At 37.9% G+C, this 22,073-nt stretch overlaps 2 protein-coding genes across 3 annotated transcripts; one reads left to right on the top strand and one right to left on the bottom strand.

Annotated features, from left to right (window-relative positions):
- Nucleotides 1-65: 65 nt before the first annotated feature.
- LOC107688535 (occludin-like) lies at nucleotides 66-9,792 on the top strand. Its single transcript, XM_016486226.1, has 8 exons — nucleotides 66-332; nucleotides 3,255-4,013; nucleotides 4,271-4,435; nucleotides 6,673-6,806; nucleotides 6,901-7,104; nucleotides 8,632-8,803; nucleotides 9,197-9,238; nucleotides 9,361-9,792. The coding sequence occupies exons 2-8, from the start codon at nucleotides 3,270-3,272 to the stop codon at nucleotides 9,505-9,507; spliced, it is 1,608 nt and encodes a 535-aa protein (XP_016341712.1). The 5' UTR covers nucleotides 66-332; nucleotides 3,255-3,269; the 3' UTR covers nucleotides 9,508-9,792.
- Nucleotides 9,793-12,577: 2,785 nt separating this feature from the next.
- On the bottom strand, nucleotides 12,578-19,492 carry LOC107688466 (nuclear receptor subfamily 2 group F member 6-like). Of its 2 annotated transcripts, none has more exons than XM_016486138.1 (5): nucleotides 19,349-19,492; nucleotides 17,479-18,079; nucleotides 17,268-17,362; nucleotides 15,320-15,880; nucleotides 12,578-13,151 (listed from the first exon to the last, which is right to left on the bottom strand). In XM_016486138.1, exons 2-5 carry the CDS (start codon nucleotides 17,745-17,747, stop codon nucleotides 12,877-12,879), a joined length of 1,200 nt encoding a protein of 399 aa, XP_016341624.1. In that variant the 5' UTR covers nucleotides 17,748-18,079; nucleotides 19,349-19,492; the 3' UTR covers nucleotides 12,578-12,876. The 2 variants fall into 2 exon arrangements, with proteins under 2 accessions (XP_016341624.1, XP_016341625.1); XM_016486139.1 differs by having other exon boundaries at nucleotides 15,320-15,877.
- Between the last annotated feature and the right edge of the window lie 2,581 nt (nucleotides 19,493-22,073).

The raw sequence follows: 22,073 nt of genomic DNA, 5'->3' as shown, positions 1-22,073 counted from the left end.
TTTTATTTTATACTGTCACTTTAAAATTGTAATTATATATATATATAAACACTTTAAAACACTAACAATCATTAACTCAGCTTCCTGTTCACCTTAACTTTCGACCTCCTAAAGAGCCAATAAGACTGATTGTGTCAGTAGCAACGGGTTGGATTGGGTTTAGAGTTTCAGGCCCAGGTCTGTCACACAAATCACCATGAGCAGCAGCTGTCACAGGTATTCACATCAAACGGATAAACTCAAACACTAAACAACACTTGACAGAAAACTGTCAAGCTTAGAAAAGCGGGACCAAGGCGAACAAGGAAAAGCCCAGTGGCTGTTGTGTTACGGTAAGTTACATAATGTTTCAATTATTTACCACAAAATGATAGACCTTTTTAGAATGGATTGCCCTGTTGAAAAAACCAGCACCAGCATCCCAGCGTCAAAACATACCTAACCAGCATATGCTGGTCTTTTCAACAGGGTAGTCAACGCAAAAGTGCAAAACGACATGTCGCAGTACTTTTTAATCTTATGTTGTCAAATCATACCAATTGCAGTGTTTCATATGATTGTAGCTGACAGCTATATGCTCAGACCAATCTAAAATGATATCGGTTTATTTTCAAGAGGAAAGTTGTAAAATTATATTCAAAAAAACAAAACCTTCTTTTTTGTGGAATTTTTTTAAAATGTTCTTTATTCTTGAATAGCTGTCCCATCACCATGCACCTGTGAGGCTGTATAAAGCTTGCTAGGTTGATTTTCAGCTCTTGAATTATTTATTCACTCTTTTCAAGTTACCACGGGTGTGCATCTCACCATCTCTCTAAAGCATAATTAACTAAGAGGATACGGTATTTGAAATATTCCTGTTAGCAGTGCATCTCTTCACCTCTTTTATTCACATATAATGTCTGTATATTGCACTTGGGGGATGCAACAGAAATGTGAGGAAGAAAACTTACAGCATGGAAACCCCCAATGACTGCATCTGCTCATGTTTCTCTGAATTATTCAGAGCATCTCATCTGAATTGCAGTAGCCTGATGAAGGGAATGATGTTTAAAGCTGGACTCCAGATTGTGAATGTTGTTTGTGCTATAAAGAGGTGTGTTCTTTCTTAATTATACTGTTAGATCAGAACTCTGAAAGTTCCTGTAGATCTACGGATAGAGTTGTGCGCTAACATTGCATGTTTGTAATCCCAGGGAACAAATGTAGTGATAAAATGTATAGTTTAAATGCAATTTATGAAATTTGATAAGCCAACAGTGCTGTTTGTGCATTTAAGATGGTCAGTGTTTTAGTGACGGAGGTTACAGGTACACTGGTAATTGGACAAGTCTTTATGAGTGAGTCATCAAATGATTAATTCAAACAATTCTTTCAAACTCACTAATGAATTCAGGAACAAAACAGGCGATAGTTTTTATGAGTGAGCCATTGAATCAGTCATTAAACTAATTCGTACAGAAACGCTGACTGATTCAGGAAGGCTGTGTATTGCTCTGTAGATGATGCGATAATTAATTATGCTTTGTCCTGTTGTGAAATTGTTTCATCTGCATAGCAAAAAATAGACAAATTGTTATATAAAAACAATATAATTCGCAGTTGTGCCATCTGTGCTATTGTGGATTTTATTGGAATGCTGTATTGACCATTCAGAAGAAATGACTGGACACCAGAACTATTATTTCTATATATTTTAAAAATAATTATTATATGTATAATTGAGATTATAATCATGTGGGTGATGGTAGTTGAGGGCAGCACATAAGTGTTGAGTGGCAATGTGTAGTTTCAGTGTTGTTTTATTATTAATTTTTATATAGACTGTCATAGGTTTTATTATTGTTTTGAATAAAGCTTTTTTATATATATTTTCCAGTTGTATCTTAATTTGTGTAAGATTTTGCTTTTGTTATTTTTATCTCTCCAGATTTATTATTTTACTATCTAGTTATATTTTATTTATATTTTAGTTTTAGTAATTTTAATACTTCAACTTAAACATTTATTTTGTTTGCAATTATTTTTGTTACCCCTTGCAGAATCTGTGAAAATGTGAATAATTTTAACAAAATTATGCATGTTATTTTTTATTTAGTACTGTCCTGAGTAAGATATTGTACATAAAAGATGTTTACATATAGTCCACAAGACAAAAAAAATAGCTGAAATGATTAACATAACCCCCTTTAAAAGTTTGGGAACCCTTGGTTCTTAATACTGTATGTGGTTACCTGGAAGATCTACGACCGTTTTTTTGTTTTGTGATGGTTGCTCAAGAGTCCCTTGTTTGTTCTGAACAGTTAAACTGAGCACTGTTCTTCAGAAAAATCCTCCATGTCCTGCAGAATCTTCAGTTTTCCAGCATCTTCTGCATATTTGAACCCTTTCCAGCAGTGGGGGTGAAAACTTTTTGAATTTGAAGATCAGGGTAAATTTAACTTATTTTGTCTTCTTAGAAACATGTAACTATATTCTGTAGCCTCTGAATGGCAGTACTAAATGAAAGAATATGATATTTAGGCAAAATAAGACAAATGTACACATCTATCTGTTCAAAAGTTAAAAAGCCTCTTAAAAAGGCTCTTAATGCATGGTTTTTCCTTCTGGAGCATCAGTGAGCGTTTGAACCTTCTGTAATAGTTGCATATGGGTCCCTCAGTGTGAAAAGATGGATCTAAAAATCAAACAGTCACTTTGGGAAAAGGTTCAAATATGCAGAAGATGCTGGAAAACCAAAGAATGTGCAGGAGCTGGAGGATTTTTCTGAAGAACAACAGGCAGTTGAACTGCTCAGGACAAACAAGGGACTCATGAACAACTATCACAAAATATAAAAACAGTTGCGGATCATCCAGGAAACGACACACAGTATTAAGATTCAAAGGTATGAAAACTTTTGAATGGGGTCATTTTTATAAATTGAGTTATTATTTTTTCTTGTGGAGTACATATAAACATCTGTTATGTGAAATAGCTTATTCAGGTAATTGCATACATATGTATATATATATATTGTGTTCATCTATATTTCAATTTAATTATGATTTTAGTTTTCATGTTTTGTTTACAATAGCAACAAATGGTCTTCTCGCCACGATTATAAAAGTTATACTCGTCCATATCATTTTTAATGATTAAAACAAATGACTGCAGCTCTTTGTCTGAAAATTAAGTATGGTTTTGGTTTCAGAAAGCTATATCTGTTCCCAGATGATCTCATGATCTAAATTTGACCTCATTTCTTTTTTCAGATTATCTCATGAATCATGTATGAAACACAGCAGTATGACAGTCCACCGCAGTACAGTCCACACTACATTGCCCCATCAAATATGTACACATCCAGAAGTTTCTACTCTCAAAGAAGCGAGTATGGCTTATACTCTTCAGTGCCTGATGCTCCTCAAACGGAGGGAAACCCTCAGCACTTCTACAGATTGTTCTCCCCACCTGGCATCGTGAAAACGATGGAGGGACTGACTGCTCTGCTTTGTTTTGTTATTTTTGTCTGTGTTGCTTCTACTCTAGTTTGGGACATGCACGGCTATGAGGGAAGCATCGGAGCCTTCGTTGCTGGATCTGGAGGCTATGGGATGGGATCTGGGTACTATGGAGGAACCTATGGCTATCAGAGATCTTATATGACACCCTACTCAGCAAAATCAGCCATGATCTCCATGGCAGCCCTTAATTTCGTAGTATCTTTGGCCATCCTAGTGGTTAGTTTCTCAAAGACTTGGTGTGTGCATGGAAAAACGTTTTACTTGACAGTTTTAGTGGTGGATGTGGTTCTGGCGATTCTACAGTGTATTATAGACATCATATTCGTCATTGGGGTGAATCCCATGGCCCAGAGTTCACAAAGCATCATGTACAACCCCATCCTGATGATGTGTCAGACCTCATTAGGGACTCCCAGCATCAGCGCTGGAGTTGGAGCAGGCTTCCCAGGTGCATATCCGTCCTTTAATCGATATCTCTATCACTACTGCTTCATGGATCCTGAGGAGGTCAGTATGCCAAGACATACACACTTAAAAAAAGGTTCTTTATTTGCATCAGTGGTTCCATGAAGAACCTTTAACATAAATAGAACCTTTCCATTGCACAAATTGTTATTTATAGTGGAAAAAGGCATCGCTGTGAAAACCTCCTTTTGGAACCTTTATTAAGTTTATCAAACCTTTATTAAGAACCTTTATTAATGTAGCTGTAGTTTCACTGTAACATTAATTGTTTTAAATCAGTGTTTTCTTCTTAATTTTAGGCTGTGGCTCTGGTATGTGGACTGTTTGTCATGATTGCCCTGGCTGTTGCAGCCTATTTTGCCTATAAGACTCGAAGCAAAATATGGCGTCATGGCAAACCTAATATCTACTGGGAGGAACCACCTATCCTCAGAATAGACAGGAGCCAGAATTTACTAAACTGGGTGAGTTCATAAGTGGCAGTTCAGATTTATTGAGGTCATTGCTATTGGCATTCAAATTTTCTGGCGTATACATATATATGCTCAGCAAGTACAAAGCTACATTTACTTCAAAAGCATATATATCAACAGTAGTGACATTGTGAAATATTGTTACAATAAAAAAAAAATACTGTTTTGTAATATATTTTAAAAAGTAATTTATTCCTGTGTTGGCAAAGCTGAATTTTCAGCAACATTACTCCATTCTTCAGTGTCACATGATCCTTCAGAAATCAATCTAATATTCTGAATTGCTGCTCAAGAAACATTTCTTATTACAGTTTCTTTTTATTCAAGTCTGCAATTTTCACATGAAAGGTGCACATTTTCAAAACTCCTACTTAAAAAAACCCAAACTAATCTCACTTGTAACATTTCCAGTCATTACAGTTATATATATTTTCAGTGCACATAATCATTGTTTCAAAACACAAGATTTTTGTAATATGTAATGAGTTTAACACCAAAACACAACAGTATGATCTTCTTTTAGTTTAGTATACTTTTAATAGGCAGTTAATTCAACGGCAAACGATGCAAAATACGTTTACAATCAGCCATGTTGCTGAATTAAAGATATTACAGTAATACAGGCTACTGTACTAATTGTGTAGAACCATTCTCTGCCAATACATGAATTGTTCTCACTGTACCATATGACTAAGTTTTGCCCTCTTAGGGTGATTTACTGTAATTTGCTAGTCTCTACCATGGTAAAGCCTTGTTTAGATGTTGTACTGTAACAATAATTCATTGTACTTATCCATTTTGGAAATTGCAAACCATGCAGTTCTAAAGAATCTATATCTTGTAGAAATGTATGGATTTACCAAATGGTTCACTGATTAACCATTAAGATCAGTTAGATTAAATCATAGACGAACGTATTGAACTGGACAAGATGGGAGGGAAATTAAAAGTTTGATAATAATAGCATTATAAAAGGCAGTTACTATGATTAAAATGTTTACAAAAAAATAAATTTTTGTGATGACGCAATTGAAAATGCTAAAAAGTGTGAAAAATGTTTTAAAGTGCATTTTGGTGATCTGTTGTGATATTAGTACTATATGATATTAGTTTTGAAAATATACAACTTGCTTTTGAAAACTGCAACAAAAAAATAAAAAAACTATTATCAATGTTGAAAACAGTTGAGCTGCTTAATTATTTCTAATTTAAATAAGAAATAATTAATTTTTTTTTTTTTATTATTATTATTTTGACTGTGTAAATATGTTTTAAGGAGGTGTTGCAAAATGAAACTAGGGGCCACATTATTTAAATATAGTGTATCTAAACCTGCGACACCAGTGCCGTACAATGAAATCAGTCATATGATCAGAATTGCCTTTGTGTTAATCATTCATCGATTCATCGAATCAGTGATTGTGAGGTGAATTGCTCTCTTCATAATGACCGATACAGAATAAAGGTCAGCTAACAATCTGAGCCCTCTCGACAGTCACAGATAACTTGCGTTCCAGTTACTATATAGGTGATGCATCATGTTATTTTTTATAGATAAATATAACAGCTTGTGCAATTACTGATATTTTCATCCAAATGTACATTTGCTTTAGCTAAGTTTCTGCTTATTGCAGCTTGTAAACAATAGCTTCTGGCGTAATTATCAGAAAAAAAACAGCTTTAGTATACAAACTCAACAAAATAACAGCACAGTTTTATTTATTAGGCTTTAAAACTCACCTTTTGCTCTTTAAGAGTAGTTTATATTATTTGGTTCGCTGTGAGGTGAGACTTCAAAATGGGTCGTTCTGAATTCTTGGACTATGCAGTGACTTTCCTGGAAGTGACCTCAGATGTTGTTTGTTGCTGTTAAGACAATACACAGGCATTTTTGTACAGCCAGTGCCATGTGCAGCTCTCATCAAGTGTGCTTCCTGAAAGCTGAAATAATTACGCTTCATTAGAGGAAGTGATGCACGTGCATGAGGGTGGGATAATTGTGTTGTGATGGATTTACAGTGTCTTGGTGTATTGTGTCATATAAAACTGCTCAAGTGGTCTCTTAAGAGACTGTATTGTTCAGAGAAATTTGTGATTGTCCTCCGGTCTGATCTAGTTTCCCATCAGGTCATTCTGCGGCAGCTTTAGCGTCAGACTTAAACTGATTCATTACTTGTTGTTCTGTGATTCTTCTGGCTCCATTAAAACTTGTACACGGTCTGTTCCAGCGAAGCACTCAATACATCCCCACTGTGGTTTTATCAGAGAAGGCTTCCCCTCATCTGAAAGCAGAGAACAGCTTCACCTCCTACACTGAGGGAACAGTGAGCGTCTACAGCGAGAGTGCATACAAAAGCAATGTGTGAGTGCGGCCCGCCTTTCTGACCATGTTCAGGACAAGAAATTCTTACAAATACCAATGCACACTAGCCTTTTCATTGCACTTTGTTTTAAAGGGATTCTGAGGATGCGAACAGTTGCTCCCCAGAGCCGTTGTACCAGAGTCGGTGGATGAGCTCCAACACTGTGGAGGAGGTTGAAGTGCAGAGCAGCTCGGTGCAGGAGAAACCTGAAACGTACGAGGTTGAGGATGTGCTCTGTGAGACGGGCTACACCACTGGAGATTCGGCCACTGAATTAGACACATATGAGTTGGACGAGTGAGTTTCAATCATGAATACTTCTTATCCTTAAAGGAACATTCCACGTTTTTTGAAAATAGGCTCATTTTCCAACTCCCCTAGACGGAAAATAAAAAGTTGCGATTTTCCTAGTTCCTAGCCATATCGGCCTAGAAAATCGCAACTTTTCATTTTCCGTCGGTCTTAGTACACAATGTAACTACAGAAGAGTCAAGTTTTAAGTAGGAAAAATTTTGAAACTCTCTGGTCATTTTTGAGCGAGATACTAACGGTCTAATCAGATTCAATGATCTATGCTAAGCTGCAGCTAAAAGTGCTACCGCCAGACCCGGAGATCGGCTGAATGGATTTGAAAACGGTAAAACTCAACTGTTTAACTCTAGGGGAGTTGGAAAATGAGCCTATTTTCAAAAAAAGTGGAGTGTTCCTTTAACATAACACACAGTTTCGCTCAATCTTGCACCAAGAGCTTGTAACACTCCAAAGAGAAAGGACAACTTGAAATCGCATCATATGACCCCTTTAATCTTGAGTACCTATAGAGAAGTATTGCATCCTTTATATATCCAAAGAGTCTTTAGTTTAATCATATTTATAAAAGAATATAAAATGATTCTCTCTGAGGCGTGCCGTGGGCAGAGCTAAAGAGTCAGGAGTACTTGTGTGCCGATTGCCAACAAAAAACAGAAATTCGATGCTGTTTTACAAACCGCCTGCGGTTCCGAATCATGATCAGGATCTTTTATTGCTGGGACTGCTCCATCTTTCAGTATCAAACGAACTGGACCTCGTTTATAAAACACTCATCACCAAAATGACGGGAACACTCCATCTTTCAGTATCAAACGAACTGGACCTCGTTTATAAAACATTCATCACCAAAATGACGGGAACAAACAAACACACTTGTGAAACTCTGTTGCTGCCCCGGAAAAACTAACTGCAGCCACTGTTCACGTAACGCTGGGTTCTTTGGGAAGCTGAACAAGGTTAACCTTCCCTTACAACCAAAAACACACTTCGTTGGAGACATTCTTCTCGAGTAAGTCCTGTGACGACGTTGATGGGTGTGCTCCTGCTCTCGCTCTGGGGTGCGTTTCCCAAAAGCATTGTTAGCTAACTAGAGTTCCATTGAACTCTATTGGTAATGACAGAACTTGCGACCATAGTTCCTTTTGGGAAACGCACCCCTGGTTGACGTGTGCATGCGCTCTTCCGGGAGAAGTGCCCATACAAGGAATTCTGCCTTTTATGACGTCATGAAGGTTGAAAAAAACTTTCCGAAACTTAAGGAGTGTATTTGGCACAGAAATACTCCATCATACGTCCAAATAGTTTTTTTTTTAAACTTGTTGGCGATGTTTAGCATGAGAATCCAACTCTTTAACAGTGTAACTAATTTAGAATGCATTAAGTAGCATTAGACCCCCCCGCCCTAATGCTGTGCTGTTTAAAAGAGCTGATGCAGTTAAGAATGTTTTTCTATTACTGTTCTAATAGCAGATTGTTTTGCAGAATAGTCACTTGTTTTTTTTCCTGCTACAGCTCTCATTCAGAAATTACAACCGATGATAAGCGCAGACAGTACAAGAAACAGTTTGATATCTCCCTCACTGAATACAAGAACCTCTGTGCAGAAATGGATGATATCAGTGATCAAATGAATGAACTGAGCCGAGAACTGGACACCCTCCATGAGGAATCCACCAAGTTCCAGGTAGGCATCAAAAACCAATAAAGTAAAATAATAAAGTTAAGAAAGTTGATCAGACATCAATTACAACATATATTTTGTATGATATAAACTCAATATAAACTCAATACAACCCATATATATATATACAGTGGGTACGGAAAGTATTCAGACCCCCTTCAATTTTTCACTCTTTGTTATATTGCAGCCATTTGAATAAATCTGCAAAAATGTCAACGATTCTGTGTTTTTCTGTCAATATGGGGTGCTGTGTGTACATTAATGAGGAAAAAAAAAGTAACTTAAATGATTTTAGCAAATGGCTGCAATATAACAAAGAGTGAAAAATTTAAGGGGGTCTGAATACTTTCCGTACCCACTGTATATATATATATATATATATATATTGTATCACAGGCTGTAGCTGATGAATATAATCGACTCAAGGATCTGAAGCGGGTAAGAAAAAATTCTTGATGGAGATTGGTTTTTGTCCATCAGTATAAGGAGACTGATTGGCCCTAATGGTCTAAATCAGTCATTACAGTCATTTCATATTTTTGTCTGTTTCTTTTCTCTAGTCTCCAGAATACCAGGCTACGAAGCTCCGGTGTAAAAAACTGAGGCAGGAGCTGTGTCATATCAAACAACTGGTGAAAAATTATGACAGAAGCTTTGCAAGGAGAGAGAAGACTAATATTACTGATCACCAGGATTTCTTTGTCTAAAACTGTACACATGAATGCATACACTGTATACATCTATACATCATGTCTGGGTCAATATAAAGTAGCACTTGAAAAAGCAAGATCATCCTACTTTTCTCAGATTATTGTAAATAACTAAAATAATCCCAGGCAGCTCTTTCACACTATTAACTGTCTTCTTAAAGTTGACGGTGCTAATTCTCAGACTGCATCAGTTCAGTTGTGTAATGATTTTCTCACCCATTTTAGTGCTAAAACTGCTTGTGTCCGTAAACATGCATTTTGTTTCTCTGGTTCACAGACGTCGGCAGTCAATTTTTTATGTTTTTCTGGTACTTGTCAACTGGTGTTGTGCCAGCAGCACTTAAAACTGCTGCAGTCACCCCTGTTCTCAAAAAGCAAAATACTGAAGTGAACAATTTTAACTATTTTCGTCCAATATCAAATCTTCCATTTTTGGCTAAAATTTTAGAGGGTGTTGTTGCTTCTCAATTACACAATCATTTGACTGTTAACAACCTTTTTGAGCCATACCAGTCTGGGTTTCGGAAACTGCACAGTACTGAGACAGCCTTGGTCAAAGTTACTACTGACTTGTTACTAGCATCTGACGCTGGATCTGTGTCAATCCTTATCCTTCTGGATCTAAGTGCAGCTTTTGATACCGTCGACCATACGGTATTACTTAGTCGACTCGAATTGGTCTTTGGGGTAACAGAGATTGCTCTGGATTGGTTCAGATCCTATTCAACTGATCGTAGTCATTTTGTTTTTATGAATGGTCACAGATCAGAGGTCGGTCCTGTTAGTACTGGTGTCCCTCAGGGCTCATTACTTGGTCCCTTGTTTTTTTTAGCATTTATATGTTTCCTCTTGGGCAATTGTTAAGAGCTCTCGAACTGAACTACCATTTTTACGCCGACAATACGCATATTTACATCCACTCTAATCCGGGCCAAGATGTGAATATTTGCTATCTCTCACACTGTCTCTCTGAGATTAAGTTGTGGATGTCTGAAAATTTCTTGTTTGAATAGTTCCAAAAAGGAAGTTATGCTTCTCGGCTCTCCCCATAAATTGCGTAATGCTAGATCTTTAGCTTTGTCTGTTGGTGGTGTTGCTCTGGAGTTACAAAGTAAATAAAAAAACCTGGGCGTTATTTTTGATCCCAGCTTGTCATTTGAGCCTTTCGTGCTGAACACTGTTAAGACCTCGTACTTTCATCTCAGAAATATTGCACGGCTACGACCTATGCTGTCTTTCTCTGTTGCTGAAAGGTTAATTAATTTCTTTGTCTTTTCTCGTCTAGACTATTGTAACGCCCTTCTTATTGGAGTCTCAAAATCTTGTATTAACAAACTTCAACATTTACAAAATTCAGCAGCCAGAATTCTTTCAGGGGCCAGGGTTGTTGATCATATAACTCCTGTTTTGGAATTATTGCATTGGCTCCCAGTTAGATTTCGTATTGATTATAAAGCTCTCATGTTAACATACAAGGCACTGCATGGTCTGGCTCCTCAGTACTTGGCTGAGCTTTTAATTCCCTATTTTTTTTTTATTTGCGATCTTCTCACAGCGGTCTTTTAGTCATTCCTAAAACACGGCTGCGTTCTGGGGTGATCGGGCATTTTCATTTTACGCCCCCAAATTGTGGAATTCTCTCCCGGCTGACATCAGGGAAGCAAATTCTTTAGGTATTTTTAAATCTCGTCTTAAAACGTTTTATCTTCCGTCTTGCTTTTAACTGATTGTTACTCGGTATTCTTGTGTATTACTTTGGATTTTTGTGTTTGCTTGTGTTGTAACGCGCTTTGAGAAAGTACTCTTTTAAAGGCGCTATACTAAATAAAATGTATTATTATTATCTAGACTGTTACAAGCTGTGCCGAGTGAGTTGTGTATGTAAAGTTGCAGGAGTTGTAAAAAATTTCGATTTTCCTGTAAAATTATCTCTTTACAATTTGTGTATAAAACTCTTAAAGAAAACGTTTCCTTTGTAATTTGATAGGTAACAAAACAGCACTCACCAGTACACAATTCAATGTATGATACTTTTGTTTAATCAAGCTGTCATACACAAGTATTTAAAAAGACAAAGATATTAAAATGAAAACTGTGCATGTTGCCGTTTTGATGCATTTATGTATATTAGACCACCTGATACGTTCCAAGGCCTAAATATGAGGTAATATTAGTCATTCACATGTATGATAAGGCTAGAAAACGTACATCTCACAAGAGCCAAATACAACATGCTGTCACCTGTGAGACGCCACACCAGAGCACTGCTCCACGAAAGACAAAACAGGCAATGCCAGTTTCTTACTGAGAACGGCCAAACATAACAGACAGATAGATCCAATCACTCCTCTTTAGTGTAAAGTGAGCAGCTCAAGTGTGCTGATAAATTTAAAAATTGACCCAGCCGTGAATGACTGAAAGTCCGTTTGAGTCTCAAAAGACTGTAGAGGTATTTCTTTTGGTCAACATACATATTGTGACTTCATTACCAGTTTAACATGAACTGGTAAGTGAGAAAAAAAAAGAATAGCAGAAAAGCAGAATAGAAACCAGTAGTGTGTTGATGAAGAATGTTCACTGGTTTTTAATCTGGAAAAAAAAAAGCATGACTACTTCATTTGTCATCTATCGCAAATGCAGTGTGCATTAAAAAATGAATCTTTCGTGAAGAGACAAGTCTGTACCTTAACTCAAAGTACAAATACAGCCCGCAATTCATTTGTCAAATGGTTGTCACAAAACATGATCTACTAGCTTTTGCAAATTTCAATCTCTCCTCATAGATATGCATTAGCATTAATAGGGGAAAAGAGCTAAAAAATACAAGCCAAGTAGTTATCATTGGCAAAACAAATGCCTAAGTCCCCGATTCTGACTGTTTCGGTTTGGCTTGTTTGGGTTTTTGGATGTCATCATGTCTACTTCCTCCTCCTTCAGGCTTTCTGGTACACAAGTACAGGGCAGAGCAGAATATGAGGGGGACTTGATTTCCTGCTGCCTCCAGGGACAGTCTAAAGTGACTTTCACGTTTACACCCAACTGACAGAGCTTGTTGTTTAGGGTTTTAACCAATTTCCACTTAATAACTCGCTATGAAACTGTACCTAACATCTTACCTTTGGCTAGCAGATAACCAAGATTTCTCAAGTAATTTTTTAAGAATGCTTCTGGGCCTCATAAAACAGTTCACACAGAGCATACATCAAGCCTTCTGCCATGTACTACTGAATCCACCATTCCCACAGTATGACCCTGTTGCATTAGGTGATCCGGTGAATATCAGAAGTGAATGTGTGGTTGAAAAAACACAATCACACTGAGATAGTTTGAATTTCAGACTGGTTTCATGGTCACATCTGATAATGGTTATTGTCCGGGTGCGTACGGCCAACTGATGGCACTGCCAGACAGCTGCATGTCACGGATGAGCGTCTCGATGGGCGTTTTGCCCACCAGGCGCATGAAGAAGAGCTGAGAGATGAGGTTGGCGGGCACGGCCCTCAGAGCAGGCAGTCGCAGTAGGAGCCGTCCGAAGCGTTGGGGCTGCCCGGGGTACTGCATGCGCTCGTACTCGGTCAGGGCCACCTGAGCTTTTTCCTGCAGGCTTTCCACATGAGCCGGGTCTGTCAGCCCACATGCATCTAAACACAAAGAACACCAGATATTCAGGTATGAAACTACACTCCCTCTAACTCAACTGGTAAAGCATGATGCTAGCAAGGACAAGGTCATGGTAGAGCTCAACAATATGGAGAAACGCTGGCCTGAGTCAAGTTGCCAACAAGTCACTCATTTCCAATGGGAAGTAGTATGAGTGAGAGGTACATAGAGTTATGTGGAGCTTTCAGATCTGATTTGCATCTAAACACAAAGAACACCAGATATTCAGGTATGAAACTACACTCCCTCTAACTCAACTGGTAAAGCATGATGCTAGCAAGGACAAGGTCATGGTAGAGCTCAACAATATGGAGAAACGCTGGCCTGAGTCAAGTTGCCAACAAGTCACTCATTTCCAATGGGAAGTAGTATGAGTGAGAGGTACATAGAGTTATGTGGAGCTTTCAGATCTGATTTGCATCTAAACACAAAGAACACCAGATATTCAGGTATGAAACTACACTCCCTCTAACTCAACTGGTAAAGCATGATGCTAGCAAGGACAAGGTCATGGTAGAGCTCAACAATATGGAGAAACGCTGGCCTGAGTCAAGTTGCCAACAAGTCACTCATTTCCAATGGGAAGTAGTATGAGTGAGAGTTACATAGAGTTATGTGGAGCTTTCAGATCTGATTTGGTTTTGGATACAATGAAAGAATCAAGTCTAATCAAAACTAGGATTGTGAGGTGAGAACTGCAATTTTTGGACTTAACATTTGATCTTTAAATACTATTTCTGTAAAATGTGTGGTAATGAATATTTATGGCAACACGCTATTTTGATAGTCCACTCTAATGTTCTCCCAACTATAAGTAACTTTGCAACTACATGTCAACTACCAGTCATCAACACCCATTCTTCTACTGACTAGTAACTTCTTCTACTAACCCTAATCTTAACCTAACAGTCTAATAATAATCTAAAGTTAGTTGACAAGTTGCAAATGATCAATATATAGTGTAAACCATACTTATGCTCCAAGTAATTATTTTATAATTATTACATAATAATTTACATTCATTAGCCTTAGAAAATAACCTTCTATGTTTTTCTTTTAAACCTTTCGCTGGTCATTTGCTTTATGTGGGTATATTCATAAATGTACTGTTCATTTATTTAACCATAGTGAATAAACGGAAGGTAATGGCTGCTTCACAACCAATTTGAAGGTTCAGTGTGTCCGCCTTTTAGGGACAAAATGTGAAAAAAGTATGCGAATGTCAGAGATAGTGGAAAGTTGGCTTCATTGTACGAGTTTGAGGTCAACTGATGGCCAGTGCTGCACTGTCATTTGTTATTACGCCTTGATAACTTAAAACATTTAGTTGCACATTATACCAATTTAAACTTGTCACAAGATAAAATGATCTAGCATGCTAGCAAGTTTTGTAGAAATTGCAAGAACACATTACAAATGAAGTAAAAACTAATTAGTAATGCTTAGCCATGTATACCAGCACTTCAAGAGTTTAGAAATTAATGGCTTACATTATAACAGTATCATTTTCAGCAATAACTTATTACAGCAAATTTCTTATACACAAATAACACAAATAAGTTTGAATGATTTTTTAAATGTACATGTTTTCAAATATAAATGATAAATTAAACAGATATTTAATGACGATTATAATGATTGTATCTAATGATTACATATAAAGTATGTAATAAACCTAAATTCTGATCAATCTGTGGTTGGACTAAGAAAAACAAACGTATTGAAAAAAAAAAACATTGAGCCCTGCATAAGTTGAATTATAAGTTGGAACATGTATACTAAAAATGTTTGAATGCACATTGAGTCATTTGAATACAAGTGCTAAATTAATAAATGTAAACTAACTAAAGGTGTGACGCTACAGGACAGAATATCTGCATAATGAAGGTATCTGATCTATAATTTGCCTTATTCTTAACAATATGTTATAATATAAAGGTGCTTCATAAAGCACATAGGAAACACTGAAAAAGATTTTGTCTTCTCCAGTAGAGGGTGCTAGCATTATGCAAGAAATTTGACTGTCAGCAGTCAGCACAATACTCACTATACTCTACCATTCTGTACAGAATACAAATATATTACATCTTCTTTGATCCGATTATGTTCGGTTAAATGCAGTTTAATCGGAGTAATGTGTCTGGCACACCTGGTGAGAAGAGCGCAATGGCCTTCAGACAGCTGTACTCTGCTGTATCCACTTGCAGGCGGGTCAGCTTCTCCACTTGGTCCTGGAAGATGCGCACCTGGTCCATGAAGGACACCACCCTCTCGGCAGACATGGGAGAGGAGTGAAAGCCTGCGGCGGCGAGCAGCGGGGCCATGTGCAGGGGCAGGGCAGATTGGGCGGCGTTGAGTATAAACAGTTCGCTCCAGCTGAGTCGCAGCAAGGCCACCTGCTCAGATACAGGCAGCTCGGGGAAGTAAGGAATGTTTCTGGCCCATTCGATGATGCTAAACAGGAGTCTGGCGGCTAGCTCGCAGATGCTGTCGATGCCCATGGATCCTCCGCCCCCCTGCATCTGCTGGTTGTACTGATGGCTGTAGCGGCTGTTAGGGTAAGGCTCTGCCCGCAGGAGCTGGGAGATGAGCTCAGACACCGGCTGCCCGTTGTAGAACTCGCTCACGCCACTGCCGGCATTACCGCCCACTGGAGTCGTGGATGGGCTGAGGCTTGAATGCGAAGGTGGGATGCGTCCACGCTGAACTGCTAAAGGGGGAAAGGGGAGAGAGAAGGGGAGAGTCGTGATGGAGTTGAAACGCTTGATAGATGACATTACTACGTTTCAATGCTCCTTTCTTTTGCTAACATGCAACATCTGGCAGAGAGTCAGAGCACTGACCTAAGGGATTAGAAACATCTAATTCCTGATTACACGAGCACTCAAAAAATGAAAAAGGAACCTGCAAACACCGTTCTGGTTGAACCTTGAGAGACTTTATAAACGAGGAATGAAAATGTTCAATGAAAAGCTAAACATTCTAACCATCACTCTGTTTTAAAATCAAAACTGTTGAGGAAACAGTGAAATATATAGGTCATCACACCCTAATGTAAGTTTCATCATGTGCACTGGCAATTGTGGTAAACAAACACCATCTGGGTCGGCTTAAAATAAAATACAGCTCTTAGACTCTCGTCACTCTAACTATCAAATATAAAACAGTGATCTCTACAGCTTTCCACTTTAGCAACCCATTACGTTTGTCAGACTGCTTCAAACCAGTAACCTGTGAGTTCTTTTAACAAGTCATTAAAATAACCTGTTTCTAAGAGTCATGTTTTGTGAATTGGACTACACTGTTTACGCTGTATGCTTGTTTTTGCATGCAGTCAGTGAAAACAATGTAGTCAAAAAAACGAATTTTGATGTTCCGTCACATTCAATTCATACAGCCAACTCACAATTTGTGTAAAATATAATTTCTTTCCCATAACGCTGTAGATTCAGTAGTGTTAAAACAGTAAAAAAAAAAAAAAATCTTATTCAGCTTTAATATTCTTGTTAATACTCTTATTCAAAAGATTTCAGTTTCAAATAAATGTTCTTTTGAACTTAGTTCATCAAAAAAACATGAAAAATGGACCATGGTTTCCTCAAAATTAAGCAGGACACCTGTTTTCAACATTGCTAATAGTAAGAAATGTTTCTTAAGCAGCAAATCAGCGTATTACAATGATTTCTGAAGGATCATGTGACTGAAGACTGGAGCAATGGCTGCTGAAAATTCAGCTTTGCTGTCACAGGAATAAATTATATTTGAAAATATATTAAAACAGAAAATAATTTTTAAATTGCAACAATATTTCACAATACTACTGTATATTCACTGTATTTATGGTAAAATAAATGTGATTCTGGTGAGCATAATTAACTCCTTTCAAAAACATTTTAAAAATATCTTAAGCCCAAACTTTTAAACAGTAGTGTATGCTTGAAAATGTGTCCTAAATATGTCAATGAAACACAGCCCATTGCTTACTATATATTCTATAACATGTTGACAAATCAGTGGATCAGTTGACTGAGTCTGTGTGCACTAAACAATGACAGAAAGCCATTCCGACTGATTTGATGAGAGGGATAGACAGTTACCTTCTTTGCGCATTCCCACTCGGAAACACTTCTTTAAGCGACAGTATTGACACTGGTTGCGATGATGTTGGTCAATCTGGCAGTCTTGGTTTGATCTGAAAGGGACCAAAAAAAATGGCTTAATGGTGAGACTGAAATTAACATGCTGAGAACATCAACTAACACGTACAGCTAACACATACATAAATATCGCTGACTTTCCCTCCATTACCTGCAGGTATAGTTTAGGTTTCGTCGGACACTCCGTTTGAAGAAGCTCTTGCAGCCCTCACAAGTAAACACGCCGTAGTGTTTCCCACTGGACTTGTCACCGCAGACCCCACAGTCCACCACACAACCTTTATCATCCTCCCCGGCCTCCATGTCGCTGCCGCCTCCTTGCGGTGACCCATCGTCCTCATCTCCCCTCAGGTACCCCTTGTCACCAAGTCCATTAGTCTCCCCATTGGGATCTCCCCACCCCCCTCTCACCATGGCCATCGCTTAGTTCTCAGCACAACCGAGGAGGAAAAATACTCCCAAACGTGCTGTCGGCACAGACGGTTTCAGTTGACCCCCTTTTTTGACAGCTGTGTGTTCTAAAATGAGAAGATATGACGGCCTCTATATCTGGTAACTGTCCACAGCTTCGTCTCACACATTTAGGCTCAGACACGAGTCACGAGTCTGAGTCAGTCAACTTTGGTCTTCGGAAAGTGGGCTGTGCATGTTGTTTTGCCTCGACTGACCATATTCACTTTTTGCTCCAGCTTCTTTAGTCACGCCTCGAATAACGTGTCGTTTAGATGTCAGTTTCCAATCTAGATGTCAACCTGTAAAAGAAAAAAAAGTTACTCAGGGGTTTCTACAGGGGTAATACAGGGTTTCTACACTAGATAAGGGGGGAGTTGTGGCCTAATGGTTAGTCGGATTCGTAACCTAAAGGTTGCGGGTTCGAGTCTCCGGCAGGAATTGTAGGTGGGGGTAGTGAATGTACAGCGCTCTCTTCCACCTTCAATACCAGGACTGAGGTGCCCTTGAGCAAGGCACCGAACCCCCAACTGCTCCCCGGGCGCCGCAGCATAAATGGCTGCCCACTGCTCCGGGTGTGTGTTCACAGTGTGTGTGTGCACTTTGGATGGGTTAAATGCAGAGCACTAGTATGGGTCACCATACTTGGCCACATGTCATGTCACTTTCACTTTCTGACTACAGGATTTCGGTCTTTTGTGATTCCTGAATTAAATGTACATAGCACTAAAAAAGTTATTTCTAGCCTAATAAGCACTTAATAATTAATGGAGCAAAACTAATAACATATGTCACCTAAAAAAATTTCCATGACTTTTCCTGGCCTGGATTCATTTACTAAGAGAGCAGGAACCCTGACCGTAGAAGTTTTGCTCTACATACTGTGGCTTTTACAATATGAGTACATAATATATCAACTATTAATATATTTTAAAATAATTTTTAGACAATTTCACTGGAGCCTAGTAGCCAGAGATTACCAAAGAATTTTACTAAAATGTCTAACCTTTCAAAATTTCTTGCCAAGATCCAGTAATGAGGAACAAAACAGAAACACACCCACACATACACATACAGTGATATTTCAAAATATAAACGTCTTAAAGCATACCATAACAAGCTATAATCGCATACTAATCAGAACATCTCGGTATAAAAAGCAGCGCCTTCCTGCACTATACTGATTGCTCAAGGAAGTGCTGCGCTTGTTTGTTGTGAAATGAGGGCATACTTTTGGAGTCTCTCGAACAGTTACTGTGGCGCTGATTGAAAACGGCTGAATCAAAAACGGAACGGGTGAAACCATAACGTAAGCTCGTGTTAATGGTTTCGCCGTGATCCGGAGCTAAACGTCCCTTTCTTGTTTTTTATGAGCGCCAGTAACAGACATGCGGCCTAACCTCCAGCGATCCTCAGGCAGGGGGAGGGGTGGAGCCATAGCTTTAGCGACATGCCTCACTCGTGGCTTCGGCGAACTCTCTATATATTCGCGCTCACCTTTGACGCCCCGAATGACAAGCTAGCGTACCGATAACCGCGGCGAAACCCCGGGAGTGTTTCAGTACCCCTACCTGTGTTTGGAAGTGCAAAAGTCGCGCTGGCTTGAAGAGGACAAGAGATAGCGCGAGCCAGCCAGTGTCCAGTAGAGCGCGCGCGCCGCGTGCCTGTGTGAGAGAGAGAGAGAGAGAGAGAGAGAGAGAGAGTGTGTGTGTGTGTGTGTGAGAGAGAGGGGGGTGCGGAGGGATTTGACACAGCTATTCAAGCCCACGGTTGCCATGGTATCTCCTGCCTTATGTGGGCAAAGAAGTCAAAGAGCAGCTCTGCTGGGCACACAAAAAAAGAATGTGGTGTTTTGCTCCCGAGAGATCAGTGACCTCAGGCGTGCTTCAAAGGACTGCAAATATGCCTACAGGACGCCAAACCAGTAAATACCATATGAGAACATTTAGTCCGGAGCCATGCATAGGCTAGGTATATAATGCTCTATAATATTATTAATAATTTTAAATCAGGCAAAACATTTATGAAGTATTTAAACTAGCTTGCAGAAGAGGCTGCATTGTACTAGTAGGCTATTTTTTAACTACTAGTCAGTCATACTAGCAGTGACTAGTATCTTTTTAATTTTCACAAGTATGATTTATTAAATACTAGCATAATACTTATTACAGTATTTACTTTCTACTCCAACTTCACCAGTGCTTATTTTAGTGTCTATTTATAAGAGGCTATATAATATCTTTCCCAGTAGTTAACAGTAACATTTCTCATCTCACTAGTTACAGTTGCCTTTTTACTAATGACTCCGAATGGTTGCTTTATACTTCAATTAAAAGTTTTACTAGTAATACTAAAAATGCCACAGTAGTGTCTAATAAAGTGTAATTACTTACAAATGAAAGTGTGTTACTGATTCCAAATTACATGACAAAAATTGTGGTAGCACTTTATTTTACAGTCCTGTTACTCATGTTTGTACTATGTACTTATTATAGTAACTACAATAACTAGGTAAAAACTAGGTACTAACCCTGAACCTAACCCTACCCCATGTAGTTACCTTATATTACCAGTACTTATAGGTACACTGTAAGTACATGTAAGTGCGCGTACTGTAAAATAAAGTGCAACCAAAATAGTAGGTAGTAACTTAATCCATTACATTACACATTTAAGGTAATCTAATGAGATTACTTTTAGATTACTTTTGACCTAACTTGTTTATCACATTGATTTAAATAAGAAAATCTCGTTGATATACAGTACAAAGAGAAAGAAAATGTATTCTATTCATTTTTATTAACAACATGATGTGCATTAAACATTACATTATGTCAAGGTTTCCCAAACTGTAATTTGTGAAGGAACTGCAGGGGGTTCGTAAGTATAATGAAAAGAAAATAACTAAATTTATCATTTTAAAATAACATCATTCAAAATAAAACACTCACTAAAAAAAGCCAAGAAAACAATTAAAATTGACTTTCTGAGTGTATATAAGCGGTATAGGCTATTTTAGAAAGGACAATTTAAAAGAACAAAAAGAATTAGCGAGAATCAATAAATTATGAATAATTTATTGCTATTATGTGAATAATATGTAATCATGTAATCAATAAAAAAGTAACTGTAGTCTGATTACGAGTATTCTAAAATGCAATATAATCTAATAACAATCTAATTAATTACTTGGAATCTGATTACATTATCCAGATTACATGTAATCAGATACTACCCAGCAATGACTAATATATAGTAAATAGGATTAGAAATTAGTAGTACCTAAATGAGTATAGAACAGTAAAGCTAGGTACCAAAAATAGGTACCAGCAACAACTGGAATACTGGTGAAACTACAAATTGATATACATGGTAGTTGGAAGTGACTAGTTGATATCTGAACTACAGATCCCAAATGGAATTCAAAATATGTGCAATTTGTTTTCAGTTGCAATGGATTAGTCTCTGAGTACTAGTTTGTTCTGGAGTAACATTAAAGTTGATACTACTAGTCACTACCAGATTACTTACTAGTATTAAAAAATACTGGTAATGTAAAAATAGGCAGTAGTTTTAAGGAAACATTAAAACGCCCAGATATGCTTTATGATCAAAGTGTTAAAAAAAAAGCAGAAATCATGTTAATGGCAGTTACCAGGTTTGAGTAATAACCCGAGAACATATCTACAGGTGAGGTAAAGCTTGAATTCAATCCAGGTTTTCGTGGCAATAGGTCAGAGGGTAGGAAAGGCATAATTTAGTGTAATAATAATATTTTGTGCAATTATCAAACAATGCAGGTGAGCTTTACAAGGTCACCGGTTCAGCCAAAGATTTTGGTTCAGCATTGTTTCCTGTATGAAAAGGAATGCAGAGTTTCTTTAATTTACAATTTTTTATTACTTTCAAACAATGAGAAACCATCCAGGCTGTACAACTTGTTGTTGATTCAGGAGACAGCTGTCTCTTGTTTTGAGATTTAGATCTTGGCCACCAGTTCACATAATTATTCAAGGGTCACACTCAAGAGAAAAACATTGCATTTGCTGCCCTCACTCAACCTCTGCTTCCTTCTCAACCATTTCTGTGAAATCATATTCTTAGAAACAAAAGCATACTTTGGTTTCTCAACGAAACCAGAAGCAAACGGATTTGGCATCATCAATTTACATCAGCTCTTTTTCTTAGCAGAATGTAAAGTCTTTTCCCCCACACAAAGACTGTGTTTGTGTGTGTGTGTGTGTGTGTGTGTGTGTGTGTGTGTGTGTGTGTGTGTGTGTGTGTGTGTGTGTGTGT

Source organism: Sinocyclocheilus anshuiensis, unplaced genomic scaffold (genome assembly GCF_001515605.1).
Source record: "Sinocyclocheilus anshuiensis isolate Anshui unplaced genomic scaffold, SAMN03320099.WGS_v1.1 scaffold329, whole genome shotgun sequence".
Lineage (NCBI taxonomy): Eukaryota > Metazoa > Chordata > Actinopteri > Cypriniformes > Cyprinidae > Sinocyclocheilus > Sinocyclocheilus anshuiensis.
The sequence above is the reverse complement of the archived record's forward strand: the minus strand, read 5'-3'. Positions and strand labels throughout refer to the sequence as shown.

Bases quoted from the DNA above. Each gene is read 5' to 3' on its own strand.
- LOC107688535 (XM_016486226.1), top strand. From the start codon at position 3,270: ATGTATGAAACACAGCAGTATGACAGTCCACCGCAGTACAGTCCACAC. The intron at 4,436-6,672 runs GTGAGTTCATAA...GGTCTGTTCCAG, and splicing joins GCCAGAATTTACTAAACTGG to CGAAGCACTCAATACATCCC. The intron at 8,804-9,196 runs GTAGGCATCAAA...ATTGTATCACAG, and splicing joins AGGAATCCACCAAGTTCCAG to GCTGTAGCTGATGAATATAA.
- LOC107688466 (XM_016486138.1), bottom strand. From the start codon at position 17,747: ATGGCCATGGTGAGAGGGGGGTGGGGAGATCCCAATGGGGAGACTAAT. The intron at 15,881-17,267 runs GTAACTGTCTAT...TTCCCCCTTTAG, and splicing joins AGTGGGAATGCGCAAAGAAG to CAGTTCAGCGTGGACGCATC. The intron at 13,152-15,319 runs GTGTGCCAGACA...CTTTGTGTTTAG, and splicing joins CATTGCGCTCTTCTCACCAG to ATGCATGTGGGCTGACAGAC.